The sequence below is a fragment of the Astyanax mexicanus genome, chromosome 1 (assembly GCF_023375975.1).
Source record: "Astyanax mexicanus isolate ESR-SI-001 chromosome 1, AstMex3_surface, whole genome shotgun sequence".
NCBI lineage: Eukaryota > Metazoa > Chordata > Actinopteri > Characiformes > Acestrorhamphidae > Astyanax > Astyanax mexicanus.
In genome coordinates, this window is record NC_064408.1 from 58,282,211 (window position 1) to 58,300,033 (window position 17,823).

General features: G+C 38.6%; 1 protein-coding gene across 2 annotated transcripts in view; it reads left to right on the forward strand.

The window, feature by feature from the left end:
• rxrgb (retinoid X receptor, gamma b) overlaps window positions 1-14,546 on the forward strand; it is a 38,915-nt gene extending 24,369 nt beyond the window's left edge. The window contains exons 2-10 of one of the 2 annotated variants that reach the window (XM_007245430.4): window positions 2,209-2,444; window positions 7,597-7,744; window positions 9,322-9,519; window positions 9,652-9,812; window positions 10,346-10,475; window positions 10,742-10,874; window positions 12,569-12,660; window positions 13,219-13,324; window positions 13,997-14,546. In XM_007245430.4, the coding sequence (XP_007245492.1) occupies window positions 2,209-2,444; window positions 7,597-7,744; window positions 9,322-9,519; window positions 9,652-9,812; window positions 10,346-10,475; window positions 10,742-10,874; window positions 12,569-12,660; window positions 13,219-13,324; window positions 13,997-14,144 (1,352 nt within the window). In that variant the 3' untranslated portion in view covers window positions 14,145-14,546. The remainder of the gene's footprint in view (window positions 1-2,208; window positions 2,445-7,596; window positions 7,745-9,321; window positions 9,520-9,651; window positions 9,813-10,345; window positions 10,476-10,741; window positions 10,875-12,568; window positions 12,661-13,218; window positions 13,325-13,996) is intronic. The other variant, XM_007245431.4, reaches the window with a different exon arrangement.
• The last annotated feature ends 3,277 nt before the right edge of the window (window positions 14,547-17,823 follow it).

Sequence of the window (17,823 nt, forward strand, 5' to 3'; positions counted from 1 at the left end):
AACCTTGGGTTTTCTTCAGACAGCATGTGGTCTAAATTAAAATCTAGCTTGAAATTTGACACTTCCATCCCTTGCTTTTATTGACGACACATTTATAAAAATGCAAGAATAACTTTATAAACTCTAACCTTGCTAGACCTTGGAGTTGGTATGGTTGGTTTGTAGTTTTGCTAATTTATATTTTTTAATTTAATACTAGTGTTGCACAAAAAAAGACATCTATATATGCCACGCTTGTGCTGGGCACAGATCCATCCATGAAGTGAACACACACATATACACTAGTGAGCGCACTTAGATGATGTACACATGGCCGGAGTGGTGGGCAGCCAGTGAGGGTTAAGGGTCTTGCTCGAGGGCCCAACAGTGGTGGCCCTCCAAACCCGGGTATCGAACCCAAAACTTGGTTGTCGGTTGTTGATGGCACTGTAACTGCCCCACTTAACATCACATTACGTCATGTTACAGAGAAAGATACAACACTAATCTTACCCAAGTCTTACGCAAGGATCACGTTATTCAGTTATATCACAATGCACTGAATTTGCTGAATAAAATCACTGCACTGCACTGCACACAGAACCTTGATGATGATTATTGTTTTTAATAATCATGTCTTGTAGTATCATGATCTGTTTTACCCCTAAGATGATCCCAATGAGATTAATGATGGATCTGAAACAGTTCAACACACAGTCCCAAGAGTTCCATGGTGGATACCAAGAGTTCCATGGTGGATAGAAGATTGAAAAAGGGAGAGGGGGGGCTCCTGGCCTCCCGGCCTCCCTTCAGCACCGGAATGTGACATTTACTGAAAGCCACTGGCAAAATGTGTCTTGTGTCAGTGCCAGAGAGGGAGGGGGAAGAGGGGGGAAACACATGCGTATTTTTAAAACATCTTTGCTGAACAGTTTGTTCTCTGTTAAAGATTATGGGCTTTCTTTTTGGCTCGCACAGCACTGGCTCTTAGCTAGTGGGTAGAATACCAAAGAGGCTAATCATATCCATAACATGTATTCCAGAGAGCCTCCTCAGCTTAAGAGCCACAGACCAAGTGAAAGACAGTCTGACTGAACTTTGAAGAAGGGAATTAGATTGTGTACAGTGTGATTAGTCTCTCAGAGCCCATAAAATGTCCTGCGATAATGTAATACTGTGGTTGATAAAATGATAAACGTTCTGCATCCTTTGGGATGAAAATGAAGATCTCAGTTTTACATAAGCAAGGGCAGCAAAGTGAATCTTGGTGTGTACAGTATATATACTTCAGTAGTAATCAGTTCAGTTTAATTCGTTTTAAGCATTTATCAAAGGTAGGTATGGTCAAGTCTGATTAGAATTTTTTTTATTTTGTTGATAAGTTGTCTTTTTTTAAAACATATTGCTGATTTTTATTGGTTCAGTGTTGAAAAATCTGTGTTGAACGTGTTGAGCTTTGTGAACTACACATGCAAATGATGGCAGATTGTGTGGCATGCTGTTTGCTAATGATATGTTAATAATGTCTTAAACATAAAAACGTGTTCTAAGGCAGTACCTTTGTTTTTGAAATGAATTAATATAACTTAAATGACATTCCACTTTTATTATTTTATACCTGTTTCTGTTACTTGACATTTTAAAAGCAGTAGCTGCTGGATTAATCATTTTAATAAATAGTAAATTGCACTTGTGAAGATGGCCGGAGCCCCATACGTTCTACGCTGCACTGCGCTTCACTAGCTGTTGACAGACAGCTCTCCTAAATCGGATCTCTTTGTGAAATGTCATCCTGTCCCTTCACAATCCACCACAGGCGCTAAAGCCGAGAACGTCATTCCCATCATTGCTCATCCATTAGGCCTCTGCTCAGTGTGCTGTGTAGAGTGCAACACTGACAATGACAGCGTGCAGAAGCGCTAATGCAGGCCCATAATGTCCTGCCATATCACTGATGCTGCAGTTACTGGAGCTGAATATGTTAGCTCCTCTGCATGCGGTACTCTGAAAAGCGGTTGTATTTGTCATATTGCAAAGAAAGCTTTACTGTTGTAAGTGTACTGATGTTATGAATTACATTGGACCTGACTGGATAATTATCAAAGTTTATACACATGGATTAATAAAACTAGTCTAGTCTTAAATTAAACTGTATTGCATCAGCAATTATGTTTCTCCATAAAAGGTCAGAGGTTAAGTGTTTCTATGTGTTTTTTTTTTTTTTGACAGATTCGTCTGGGGCCCTGAATTCATCTTCCTCTCAGCCACCACCAATGAGCACCATGATGGGACATCCGTCGGTCATCAGTTCCTCACGGCCCCTCCCCTCAGGCATGGGACCACTAGGATCGCCTGTCAACGGACTGGCTTCACCCTACTCAGTCATTACTTCCTCCATGGGCTCTCCTTCCATCTCACTACCCTCCACGCCTGGCATGGGATTCAGCACCCTTAACAGCCCACAGGTAACTTCTCCTCCACACACTGATCTGTCCACACACAGAAGTAAATGTCTGAAAGGTGGCATTGGCCAAATACAATTTCATTAATTTTTGTGTTAAATTATTTATAAGCTTCAAATAAATGGAAAAATATTTTCTAAAGGTAGGGTTGTAATCGGCAACAAGTGAGGCATGTCAGTTCTGGTTATTCCGTTTATTGCTAGATCACCATCCGTGAAACCGTAAACATCTTCACAAGTATTCATATGGACCACGCTGTAATAGAGGCGCTCATGTTCTCTCCTCCTCTCCTCCCCTGCTGTTATCCTCCTGCTCTTGATCTTTTCACTTCATGTCATGTCCACAGCTCATAAGCTGTTCTGATAGCTTGGTGCTGAGAGCCGTCCTCGCTCTGCACTGTGGACTACAAATCCCTTCAGGCAACATGCTCAGAATAAACCACACCTCTGATGGGTGATGGCCTTGTGAACAATGACCTAGGGTTTCCTGTGTGTGTGTGTGTGTGAGAGAGAGAGAGAGGACATACGCTAATGTAAGCCAGTGTATACCGAGAGCTGTTTGTACACAGATCAGAAATGACAAGTGTGTAAATCAAAGAGCAATGTCATTTAGGGTGTAGCTGTGTAATTAACTATGTATGTGTTACTGAGAACAAGTAACAACAAAACTGTATTCTTTCAAAGTGGCCGTTGTAACTTACTGTGCCACAGCTTTGTCTAGGGTTAGGAGGGTTTTGTCTAGTGAGCTGGGAGTATGTAAATATGTCCGGTTATAGTTTCCATTCCAGGTTTAAGCAAACCTAAATGTGTGATGTTAGAAAAAAGCACATATATTGCCAATATATTTTTTACTCTTGGAGCTGGAAAAATTGAAGAATTGAAAAAAAAATAGTAAGTAAGAAATCTGTGATTGGCAACCTGCCTCCTCTGCTGCATAGAGGAATATAGCCATCTTTTCTATCTGTCTTACTTGTTTTTTCCTGATCAGGAACTAAATGCTCAGTCTGTCAGGTTATTTAGTAAGTATATGTGAAAGCAGTTTCCAACTATTTATACACATGAGGATGCTTATCCTCATTATTTGCATGTTGCAGTAATGCCAAATATTTCTGCTATCTTTCACTACAACAGTAAAATAAACAGTAAAAATCAAAATGTTTTATCCTGTTTTTAAATACCAGTTGAATAGAGATCACGTCATACTTTAGCCCTCCAAAGGCGCGAAAAGGAACTTCCTAGCAGTACTCAAGGGCAGTAATTAAACGGGCCACCCGCTGGCTTTAAGCTACAGTCATGTACAGCTGACAGAGGGCTGTCAAAACTGCCCTACCCCAAGCTGATAAAGGTTTAAATCCTTTCGCCACTCACAATGTGCTTGCGGCATATGTAGAAAAGCGTGTCACATGTCTTCTTCAGGAATTTTTGCCATAACTTGAGTTGATGGAAAGACTTCAAGATTCATTTACATGTTGTTTTCTAGACCTTCCAGAAATATTCTTAAAATCTGTAATCAATTAGTATGAAGAGAGATTGGTGAGGGTCACAATATCTGGCCCTGTCACAATATATGTTTTTACTTGAATAATAAACTCTCACAAAAATAATTGAGAGCAACAATATTATTTTTTGTTATTGTTTATTAGTTTAAGACTATCTCATGCTATTTTGTTAATATTAGTTAGGGAGCAGCAGGAGGATCTGAGGATTGCTGTTTCAAATCATGCTGCCTCACCTTCAGTGGCCAGAGTCAGAGACAGCATGATTGGCTGTGTTCTCTCTAGGTGGTAGATGGCGCTATCTCTTACCATGACAGTTATCTGTTAGCTGATGTATCAAAGCTGGAAAGCTGCACTTTCCTCTGAGCACGCAGAATACCCAGTAAGGCTTCATCAACGGCCGTTGTAAAAGTGGCAGAGTCTGGCTTTGCCTGGTTTATAGAAAGCATATACTAGTCTTTACCCTTACTTGTGTAGGGAGAGTTCATATGAAGAGGGACTGGGTAATTCGCCTTCACAACTGAGAAAAAAATGGGGGAAATATTAATTGAATTTAAAAAGTATATATTGTGACACGTCTAAATGCCACTCAACAAAAACCCCTTCATATGTAGTTTGATTGCATTATATAAGTTGTACAACACAAATGGAAAATATCTGTTACAACTTCTCCAACAAAACAACATATTAAGGCAGATGTGACATATCACCCATATTTTATGTAATAGTATGAAATACAATGAACAAGTTTTACAAAAGAACTGACACACAGTAAAACATACAACACAAGTGTCTATCTATGATCCCCTCTTGTCCTGCTTTCCTGCACTGAAATGTTTGGATGCTTTGACACAACACTCGTCTGGCATTTTTGCCGTCATTAATTACTCAGCTTGGGAGGCCCAGACTGCATTAATAATGAGAGATGTGTCTGTCTTGCGTGCTGCTCTAGATTGTCTCTTTCACACACAACTAAATCTGAAGGAAATAGACCTCCGGGCTCCCAAATTAAGGCCTGACAATTGAAGGTTGACTCATAGTCTGTCATTTGTCATTTGTTACAAGATTTAAGAGTTGTTCTAACTGACACATAAAAATAGAGAGTAATGTGGTGAGGGGGGAGGGGTGCTGCAAGATTTTTGTATGAAGCAAAAACATTGTGCACACCTTTTAATTGTAGCATACCTACACACACATACACACATATAACCCTTTATATATTTGACGTTTTTGTAAATATTTTATTATATCTTGTCTTGGGGCAACACTGAAGATATGACACTTTGATACAATGTAAAGTAGTCAGTGAATATATTCAAAATAACACAGAAATTTAAATATTTTTTGTGGCCACCATTATTTTCCAGTATTTCAGTAACACTTGGGCATGGAGTTTACTACAGTTTAACAGGTTACCACTAAAACTCTTCACTTCTCCATGAAGACATCACAAACAATGTCAATGTTTGAGACTCTTTTACTTTCCATTTGAGGATGCCCTAAAGATAGGGTTTAGGTCCAATAGGGTTTAGGTCTGGAGACATGCTTGGCCAGTCCATGCCCTTTACCTTCAGTTTCTTTAGCAAGGCCGTGGTCAACTCGGATCATTCCCTGCTTTAAAATGTCAAAATACATGTTTGTATTCACGGTGAACTGTAGCACCCCACAGCAGGCAGCACTTATGCAGCCCCAAACTATGACACTCCGACCACAATGCTTGACTGTGGACAAGACACACTTGTCTTTGTACTGCCTATTTGGTTGATGCCTCACACAAGTGACCATCTGAACCAAATAAGTTTATTTTGGTCACATCAGAGCTCTCATTGCTTCTATTAATCTATGTACTTAGTGTACTTGTCTTCAGCAAACGTTTTGTGGGCTTTCCTGTGCATCAGCTTTAGAAAAGGCTTTCATCTAGGACAGTGTCATGCAGACAGAGTTGATGCAGTGTGTTTACACTGTTATATAAGCTGTACACTGACTACTTTACTTTGTATCAAAGTCTTTGGATCTTCAGTGTTGTCCCAAGACAAGATATAATAAAATATTTACAAAAACGTGAGGGGTGTACTCACTTTTGTGAGGTACAGTATGTGTTTGCGTGTGTATGTGTCTGTGTATCCTTACTTTCCCCCAAGGCTAGAGGAAGCTGCTGACTGAAAGTGGTCTCAGGGCTTTTACACATAAAAATATACAACAGTAATAAAACATCTCTTCAGTGACAATAATTCAACATATACATAAAGCCATATCTGTTTTCCTGAGTGGAACACACACACACACACACGCACACACACACACACCAACGTATGCAAAACTGCCTTTGTGTCCTCAACATATTTCAGGACGTGTTTTAAATTGATTTTATGAGTTCTGTTACTGCACTACTGCACACGTGGTCATACACTCAAAGCCCACATGTCAAGGACACTGGGTGAAACTGGAGCTGGCAGTCGAGGCGTAAATCGTGTTGCTGATGAAATGATTTGACACAGTTTTCTGTGTGAAGAGCGTGTGTGGTGTCTGCCCTCTGCTGGTTGCTGTTAGAAGCACACCCTTTTATATAGAGATATGGACACAGACTGAAAAAGAAAGAATGTGTGTTTCACCTTTTTTCTTGGACAAAATAAAATATTTTGTAGTAAAATCAGTTAAAGAAACAGCTGATTTCGATGAACAAGATTAGGTTATGGTTTAGGCTTAGACTACATCCACAAAGCTAAACAGTTTAGGTTTAAAACTCATCACATTTCTGTTTTGACCCACAATTCTTATAAATGTGTTCAAAATGGAGGCATTTGAAAGAGTTGCTGATTACATTTTAGATAAAACTCTCAAAAATGCATTTTAATGTGGACGGGCAAAAACAGAACTTTTGAAAACAATAACAGACTCCCACATTTGCTTGGGAATGCTGTTGAAACCAAGTCATATTTGTGTTAAATCCTGTAATTTTATTTTGTTTAAAATGATTCCTTCATTTTCAGCGAATGTTCTGTTTGTCAGTTCTAGTGTGTGAATTTCACATGTGTCACAAAGGGGTACTCAAACCAAAATTAGTACTGCAATTAGTACTGCCAGAAAAATGTGTGCTAAGTATGATACTGAGTTTGTGTTTTGGAGTATTGTGGATTTTTGAACTGTACATTAATGCAATGGGCACACAGTGTATGTAACAGGTCATGTGATCTGTGTATTAGGTAAGTTAATATGGACTGCCTAACCTCTCTTTGTCATATTTTTATAAAATAAATTATAAGTAAATCATCTAAATCTATTGATTCCAAAACGTTCTTTACGGTTGTCAGCTTTCATTAGAATGGGTTTTTTTCAATCCATACATTTGTCAACACAGTCACAGAAATAAATGTTGTATAGTGTTGCCATGTCACCACTCCATAACATTTTAACATATACACTACTTTAGAATGAATCATGGTACTGTGGTTTTGAATCAAATTGGTGATATTTTGGAACTTTGTGGTCATGCCATCAAAGAAAAGAAGCTCACCCGGTTGTTAAATGTCAGTGTGTATGATCTGTGCACATCTGAGCACTTTGTTTTGACTGGCTGTGTATAATATACAGTTTATGGCACGTATGTGTGACGCCATGGCCTCCCCCCTCTGTCCCTCCCTCTCTCCTGTCCTCCTGCAGATGAACTCTCTGAGCAGTGTGAGCAGCTCTGAGGACGTGAAGCCTCCTCCTGGTCTGCCACCTCTGGGCAACATGAACAGCTATCAGTGCACCAGCCCCGGCTCCATGTCCAAACACATCTGCGCCATCTGCGGAGACCGCTCCTCAGGTACGAGAAAGAGAGAGAGATGTGCTTTTACCATCATATGACTGAGATTATTCTCACCCTGACATGATGCTGACTGCATCAGTAAACTAACTCTCTGCAGTGTAGTGTTCTGTACACTCCTCTGCTCAGAGGTTTGAAAAAACTGATCACAGCTTTGAAATGTTTTCTGTAATATAAATGAAAAAAAAATGCAAATGCTGCAAAACTCGCTTCTAATAATCAATGCTAATAATTGTAATAATAATGATAACATTAATTTACAATAATGATTTTTACATACTATACTCATGCATCAGTAACAGATCTATTGTATTTTATATACAATAAAGAGACACATAAAATAAATTATATTAATCTTGTGTACGTTTACATCTTGGTAAATATTTCATCACAACCCGTTGAAAGAGTCTTTATGTATGTAGAAAGTTAATGAAACCTAAAAGATTCTGTACACATAAAAAAATAGTGCAGTTCTGTAGCAAATGTAGAAAGGGTTGTATCAATTAACATTAAAATATTGAAGATTTAATGAAAAAGACTACTTAAAGGATCTGATTCTGTCAGCCACATTCATATATGAAAGTAGACTAACTATTTATCTCACAGTGGAGATTTTCATAACTCCATCATGTAGTAATGAATTAGATGGATTGGCTATGAATATTTTCTAGATTTGTGGAATGTGCTTTTGTTGTAAAATCAGGTAAATTTGAATATTTTTTTTAAAACCGTTGATTTGTAAAGTTACTTATGCTTGCATGTTTTATTTCTAGATTTCATTATATGTACAGAGATGTTTAGTGCTTTTACCTCATTCTCCCCACTGTATTTAGCCTTTAGATTTAGAATGATGTATTTCATTATTACAATTTTTTATTTTGTCTGTTTTATTTATTTTATTTATATAAAGCAACAACAGTCAGTGAATGTTTAAAGTCTTATTCACATGTGTTTATGAACCTGACTAAAAAGACAAAAGAATGTCTATATTAATGGCTAGATAATGTATATATTTACATAGATTAAAGAGAGCACCAGGAAATATTTGATAAATATATGAAATTGTAAGTACATTATTTTGAAACTTAAATGATCTCAATTATACAGCAAATAGTACTTTTCCTGAAAATTAACAAAATATTACTGATAATGTTCAATAAATCTGTAGGAGCATTTATTGCAGATGGCTTATGTTTCAAAGTGGGAATTCAATTAGATAGCCTGACAAAAGTTGCTATTCAGTCAATTACAGTATGCTTCATTTTGTACTCCCTCATAACCTAATGCATCACATTAAATGTTAAATAGATTATTCATAAAAAACATTACATCAAATAAAATATTGATTAGTTATGTACTAACAGTATATACATAATTATTGTATATAAATTATTATGACAATGCTTCACTGTTGAACAGTACAGTTTATATTGTAAGATGAAAAACATATAAGGTCCACAGGGTTTGCCAGTTAATGTTTTGCATTATATGATAATAATGCTCTGGATCTCACTGAGCTCCTGTTTTCTCATACTGTTATATAGTGATTTATAAGAATTGTTAATTTGTTAATGCAGGAAAACACTATGGCGTGTACAGCTGTGAAGGCTGTAAAGGCTTCTTTAAGAGGACCATCCGAAAAGACCTGACCTACACATGTCGAGACAACAAGGAGTGCCTGATCGACAAGCGGCAGCGCAACCGCTGCCAGTACTGCCGCTACCAGAAGTGCCTGGCCATGGGCATGAAGAGGGAAGGTGTGTGTGGGAGTATGGGTGTGTGTCTATCCAAAATTCAAAAGTAATGCCTTCATGGATGTAGTTTAGGCAGTACACATCACTGCACAGTTATGCTGAGAAATATTTGTGCATGGTTTAAATGCTGTGCATGTCTCTCTGTGTGGGCAGCGGTTCAGGAAGAGAGGCAGCGTGGGAAGGAGAAGAGCGATAATGAGGTGGAGTCAACCAGCAGTTTTAACGAAGAAATGCCGGTGGAGAAAATCCTGGATGCAGAGCTCGCAGTGGAACCCAAAACGGAAACACAGACAGACGGCAGCCCTGGAAACTCTGTAAGTAGCATATTTTTAAAAAGTAATATAGCAAATAACTAATAGAAATAATAAACTAATAAAGCGATAATGAAAAGCATTTATTTGGTGTGGCAGTCCTGATGGCACTGTGCAGATTCTTAGTAAAGACACTATTGATTTAGGGCTGCTACTCGAACAGACACTATTGGTGTAGTGCAGAATCTTACTGGTATAGACATTATTAGCTTGGGGACAAACCTACTTATATGAGCACTTCTGACTTAGTGGTGGTTGCCACACACCTGTGGTCACTATTACAGACAAGCCTTGAGATTATATTTAATTATTTTGAATGTAGTAGGGGCAATTTTATTAGGCATCTTTGCTTGTTCTTTTGCTGGGATTATACTGGACTGAGGATTTAAGTATAATTTATTACATAAATAAATATAATAAATACAAATTAACTGCAATAAAGTATTTTTTTACTAAATGTAAATTGTAGTATAAGAATATAGGGACTACTGTAAATTAAGATTAAGTTAAAGTCTGTGTTTTCTTTCTCCCTTCAGACAAACGACCCGGTCACTAATATTTGCCAGGCAGCCGACAAGCAGCTCTTCACACTGGTGGAATGGGCAAAGAGGATACCGCACTTCTCAGACCTACCCCTAGATGACCAGGTCATTCTGCTCAGGGCAGGTAGGACACACACACACACACACACAAAAAAGCACACACAGTGTGTAGTTGAGAATATTTATGCAGTATCTCCCTAAACAATATTAAAGAACTCAGTAACGCTGACCTCTGCTGGCTAAACATTTCACACCCAATCCTGGACGAGTGCCCCAGAACATCACACTGCTCTGATAATGAAGAGCTGTTTACAGACAGTGACTCAAACATGCAAATAGAAAACAACATTTCGTCCTTACTTACTTTTAACTTTCTATTGTTCTCCTTAGGTTGGAACGAGCTGCTCATCGCGTCATTCTCGCATCGCTCCGTCACTGTGAAGGATGGCATCCTGCTGGCCACCGGCCTTCACGTACACCGCAGCAGTGCCCACAGTGCTGGGGTGGGCTCTATTTTCGACAGGTCAGGCCCCTTATCTCACACTTACACACATTAACATTAGGTTGGAACGAGCGCGCGGTTACCTTTGACTGCCGTACTGCCTCTCGGCTGTGGCTCAGGGTAGCTAGTTTCCACTGTAGCTCCGTGGCCAGAACAAGGTGCCGGTAAACTTTCCTTTCCACCCGTTCTGGGGTAATAGCACAAACTGTTTCTTTTTAGCGCCCACTTCTAAGTAAAGTTAACCTCTTAACACGCGCTGGCCCACCGGCGGGCCAGAAATATTTAATATTTCATAACTGGCTGTGTTTCTGAATAGTTATGAACAGTTACAGGTTCAATATAGACATCCAATATACCATTTTAAAGCTTAGAATCTCTGCTTTTGAGCTATTTAGCCTATTTAGCGGAATATCCTTTCAGAAAATAAACATTTAGGGCGAAATATGCCTTGGTTATGATTTTAATAATTCATAACTCTCATATTTGCGTTTATCGTTCGTCCATATTTCATCGAATGCGGTCATGTCATACACCATTCGAACCGTCTGGCTCTCCGGATTCCAGAACTGTGCTTTTACTGTACGATGTATGTTTCATGAATTAGAGCTGCGTCAGAGCGCATGTTTCCAGTAATAAAAGGCTCTCCTTTTGTCCTGGGGTAACCTCCGGTCACTGCCGCCACCCCCCGAACACACACCCGCGCTCAGCCACAGGTCCTACCTTCAAAACGCGTCCAGACTAAAGAGAATCCATCAATCCAGTCTCCTGTAATCCACAGTTATATCCAAACAGCGCTGGAAATCACTTCATCCAGAAATGAAACTTATCCAATCTTTATCTCTGTTTTAAAACCGTTTTATTCACCGAATTCGGCACAACACGCTATTATAGTCAGAAGCCTCGCGGAGTAATGCGGTACTTGCTGTGCTTCAACATAATATTATGGTCTGTCGGAGCGTTGCGGCTACCGTTGTCAGGAGCCTCGCGGAGTAATGCGGTACTTGCTGTGCTTCAACATAATATTATGGTCTGTCGGAGCGTTGCGGCTACCGTTGTCAGGAGCCTCGCGGAGTAATACGTACTTGCTGTGCTTCAACATAATATTATGGTCTGTCGGAGCGTTGCGGCTACCGTTGTCAGGAGCGTCGCGGAGTAATACGTACTTGCTGTGCTTGTTGATTTATTGCTCAGAGATGGTGTTATTTTTCACAGATATTGTGAAGGATTTATTGCTCAGAGTTATTGTTACTGATATAAATAAAGTTTCATTTAGTGTGCCTTATAATCCAGTGCGCCTTGTGTATGGACTAACACTAAAAATAGACCGTTCACTCATCGTGCGCCTTATAATACGGTGCGCCTTATAGTCCGAAAAATACGGTACTACAATTTGTTAATTAAATAGATTATATTCTGTTTATAGTTCTTTTTTTGCAGAACTTAGCTCAAATGGGCATATTGTCACTAGTATGGAATCAATCATTTGCAAATCTAAAACAGGTTGGCAGGACATGAATATAGAACTCATAAACTAGCAATTAATAAATTAATAATAGTAAATAATAAGTTGCTACAGAAATGATATGTAGATACACTGTACACTGTGTTTGATGTATGTTTTCATTTTATTATTGCGGTCAGTAATGAGTTTTCCATGTGTCCTTGCAGAAATGTATATGTGTGTTTATGTTTGTGTTTTTATGTTTTTCTGACAGAGTGCTGACTGAGCTGGTGTCTAAAATGAAGGACATGCAGATGGATAAGACAGAGCTGGGCTGCCTGAGAGCCATAGTCCTTTTTAACCCAGGTCAGTGTGTTTACAAACACAGAACTCATCATTTGACATTTTGTTGCTCTGCGATATATATTGCAATATTTAATAAATACATTAATTTTCAACTGATTTTGTGAGAAGTCAATGATCCAACATGCCATGACATTAAATAATGCATTCTATGAAAAAAAAAATCAAGGGGGCTTCGAGTGGTCCAGCCGGCTAAGTGTTGCTACTATGAACAGGAAATCACTGGTTTGAGTCCTGTTTATGTAGCTTGCCATCAGCTACTGGAGCCCTGAGAGAGCACAATTGGGCTTGCTCTCTCTGGGTGGGTAAATGTCGCTGTCTCCCCACATCCCCCCAAAGTCGCTGCTCTTTCCTCCAAATGCTACACCAGCAGCAGTTGGAAAAGAGGCGGTGGCTGACTTTACATGTATAGAAGGAGGCGTGTGCTAGTCTATCAGATTTTACACATCTAGTGATGTGATAATTGTGCATGCACACATTGCAGCCACAATACTGAAATGATATATTGTGCAGTTCTTATGTTTACTACTGTGTCTTAACAACTCTTCCCTGTCTTTGCAGATGCTAAAGGCCTGTCGAACCCATCTGAGGTAGAGGGGCTCAGGGAGAAGGTCTATGCATCTCTGGAGTCATACACAAAGCAGAAATACCCCGACCAACCTGGCAGGTACTGCATCACAATCACTCTGGGCCTGTTCACATAACTGATGCCTACACAACAAAGTAAATCGATGTTGCGTTAGCACTTTTTTGCTTTCCAATATACACAAAAGAAGCCTTTGATAAATCTGAGTGCCTAAACAGCAATCTGTGAGCATTTATGAGCTGTCTGCAAGGGCCTGCAACTCCCACCATTAATCCATACTTATTGGTTACTTTATTAGTAACACTTGGTAGTGTACATGATAGGAGACTACCCAGTGCATTAATAAGCAAATTGGATTTGAGATATTTTAGTGGCAGACCACTGACTTGTACTGCACATTACAGTACCATATCAGCAGTGATACTGTGCTGCATGTAGCCCATCATTCAAATACACTCTGAGCATTCTTAGTTTTTCTACAATACCTTTGCAAAAGTTGGAGTAATGTTTGGTATCCAGATTTAATCATTTAACAAACCAGAGTCAGTTTTTGCAGCAAGCGGACCCTTAAGCAGATAAACAATTAAAAAATGTTTGTGCTGTTGTCTGAATGGAAAATACTTAGTTGAATATTGGACTAGGTTAAACTGATGATTTGGATTCACCCAGATAATAATGTAATATGTGTTCAGCAGTAATTCTGTGATCAGAAACTGACCATTGATGAATGTGTTTGTGTGTGTGTTTTAACAGGTTTGCTAAGCTCTTACTGCGCCTTCCGGCTCTCCGCTCCATTGGTCTAAAGTGTCTGGAGCACCTCTTCTTCTTCAAGCTGATCGGAGACACGCCCATAGACACCTTCCTCATGGAGATGCTGGAAGCGCCCCACCAGATCACATGACACAAGCCCTGCCCCACTATCGTTTCTTTTGTACATACACCCTTGTAATAATTGATATGATGAACTTGATCGAGGATGTAAGCTGCGTATTTTGTACCAAGCACAAATTATTACTGATGTGAAAACAAAATTTGTATGGGGAGGGGGGTCGGAGTTGGAGTGGGATAGCTTTCAAAGTACACTGTCAAAATGAATTTGAATAGATTTGTTTTGGAAAGAATTTTGCTCTTTGTAAATAGATAATTCAGGTGTCCACTCTAACAGCAAAACAATGCAATAAAGAACATTTATTTTATTCAAAAAGAATGAAGTTTATCAAAGAAAAAAACATAATTTCTAAAAAAAAAAAAAGAAAAGAAAAATGCAGTTTAGAATCCTGCCTGAATAAAATATTTAAATTTACTAGCGCTCTTTGGTTTTCTTTCTGTGTGTAATACAGTGTCTACACCAATCAAGCATTATATTATATTCATCTCCTTGTTACAAGCAGTATCTACTTTCAGCTTCACTGAGCATATACAGTAGAAACAATTTGTTGTACTATAAATACAGACTATAGTCCTTCTGTTTCTCTGCATACTTATTATCCTCTTTTATCCTGTTCTTTAATAGTCAGTTATACACAGGACCACCACAGAGAATATATTATTTGGGTGGTTGGTGATTCTCTGTAAGGCAGTGACAGCAGTGACAATGGCATTGTGGTGGTTGTGTGTTAGTGTGTGTTGCGCAAGTATGAGTGGATCAGACACAGCAGTGCTGCTGGAGTTTTTAAACACATCATTGTCACTGCTGGACTGAAAATAGACCACCAAATGTGTTCTGTGCGTAGCATCCTGTGACCACTAATGAAGGACTAGAGGATGACCAAACAGTGCATTAACAGATGAGCTTCTGTCTCTGTCTCTGAAAAGGTGGAACAGCTAGGTAGTACTGTCTAATAGAGTGGAGATTTTAGAGTGGACAGAGTGTTTAAAAACTCCAGCAGCACTGCTGTGTCTGATCCACTTGTACCAGCACAACACACACTTACATACTACCACATTTCCAGTGTTACTGCAGTGCTGAGACTGATCCACCACCCAAATAATATCTGCTCTGTGGTGGAACAGGGTGAAATGAGAATAAAATGTATCAAGAGAAACAGAGTAGGTCTTAGCGAATAACGAGTACCATTTCCAATATGTGTAGTTGTGATTAATCACACCACAAGCGAAATTCCCGGTCTGGTGGGAATTGTGTATAGGTGTGTGTATGGCACAGTAACAGCCTGATTACAGAATGCACAGACTTGGAGACAGCAGCTTTGCTTAAACCGTGACCATCATCCATACCATTGCTTATATGGATTTTAAGGATTTTTTGTGGGTTTAATTAGTCAATTCAAATATTCCGAACTACACTTCAAGCTACAGATAATGTGTTAACATCTTAAACACAACATAACACAACATTGTTACATAGATCCAACCACGGACATATTATATTTTTTTCTCCCTCAAAATTGGTGGTCCCTGTTGCTGAACTGCAAGCAGAATTACCTTCAAGTAGTTCTTTCAGAATAACGACTGGATCAATCAACGAACAATCTTAAGTACGAGTTAACGAAGCTCTTAGCTTTACGAAGCTTTCGGGAAGCCCACCCCTGATTTGTAATTATGGAAGTACAGAGGTGTGTGAATAATGGATGCAAGAACAAGGAGGTGGTCATAATGTTATGCTTAACCCTTTCATACCTGAATTATGTTTCAGTGATAGAAAAATATGCTCTTCTGTCTGTAATATACACAAAAAAACATTACTATTCTAATAGTAAAAATAAATTCAATTACCTAATTTTCATTTCTAAACATGATAAAAAGTGTTTTAAATCACAAAGAATTAGTAAAAAATTTGCTTGTATTACTGTTAACTAAATTGTTCTGTAGTGCTGACATGCCCTAATGTCTGAGCTGCTGATTTTTCGTCCAGTGCGGTGGACGGGGCTGAGCTACTGTTTCATTGGCTGGTTTATGATCAATTCTGATGGACAAAGCATTTGAAAAAAAAAAGAAACATACATGATGTCCATTGTAATTGACGCAGGGTTTAAAAGGGCTAACTGGCGATGTGCCACCAGCGGCACAGTACCGTGTTGACCACTAGGTGGAGACATCCCGTGTGATTTAAATCCACACAGACGCGCACTGCGCTCCTTCTGCTGCGGAGGAGCTTCAGCCTCTTCCTGCAGAGCCTGCTGTTCCTGCGTGAATATGAATGAAACAAAGACATTAACATTATTATATAGTGTTAGTTCTGATGCCCAACGGCTTTACTCGAAAACTGTAAAGTATATTCTGCACACTTGCACTTAAAAATGAGGCACGCGCTCAGGCACGTACAGTTTTTGTATTTAAAGAACCTGCCACGTGTATACTGGAGTATATATCGCTCACCACGTGATGGAGTGAACTGAGGATGGAGGATCTTTAGGTGATGAACAGCACTGAGATGAGTGTAATTGGAGCTGCGTTGGGAAATATATACAGTATTAGTGAAAAGTTTGGGCACACCACTTTGGGCACGCAACTTGATAATTTGAATTAAATATTTTAAAGCAAAAAAGCTCCCAAAACATGCAGGATTGGTCTAACACTTCCCAAAGGCAACAAATTAAAAAAACACTTTTTAAGTGCGTTTACAACAATAATAACAATAATATAAACAGCCAAATATAGTTGTTCACATATTCTTGCACATTAACATATTTTATTCCTGATCCACTTGTACGTCTCATTGTAATGGGCGTAGATACATGCAATGTTATTTTAAAAATAAATAAACAAATATATAGATACATAAAAAATAAGGTACGGTTAATATGAAGTTAATATTGAAGATAATATACAGGAACACGTGGAAGTATTTTATATTAAAAAAAAGATTAAACCAGAAAATGTTTATACTTCAGATTCCCCACATTTTTCTTCTTCATGAGGGAGAGTCGTCACTTGAAATAGTTTTCACAGCATCTTGAAGGAGTTCCTTTAGTTGCTGAACAAAACTGCTGCTTTTCCTTCACATTGTGAAGCTCCAACTCATCCTAAATCACCAGTTGGGTTTACATCAGGGAATTATTAAGGACAAACACTTTTTTTTTTTACTATGCAATGCCATATGTGTCCCTTAACTGTGTAATAATGTTTGTAATATTAATTTACAATGTAAATGGATTAAATAAAGAAAAACACTCAATGACTGGTACTGTATATACAAAAATAGAGATACTCCTGAGTAAATTCATATATTTAATTGTGTATGCACAGCTTGTTGGATCGACACAGAGAAACATTACTAGAAAAACAGGACACTCTTGAGCAGGTATATTAATGCTGAAGTTAACATTCACATAGTAAAAACTATTGTACAAGTACGTTTTTCCAAGTGCAAATGTAATTTTAAAAATCCATTAAAACAACTGTAAATGAATATATTACAAACATATCCCAAAAGACTGTTTTGTTCCATTTTTTCTTAGAGTGAGTCCAGTGTCATCCTTTAGATAAAGGAGTATAATTAAGCTCCGCAGCACTGTTCAGTGGAGCAGTAAAAATCACTTGTTTATAGAGTGCTGGACTCCAGCTGATACACTACCTCTAAGATTGAGTGATTTCAAAAGAATTCTTGAGGAGCAGGTGTC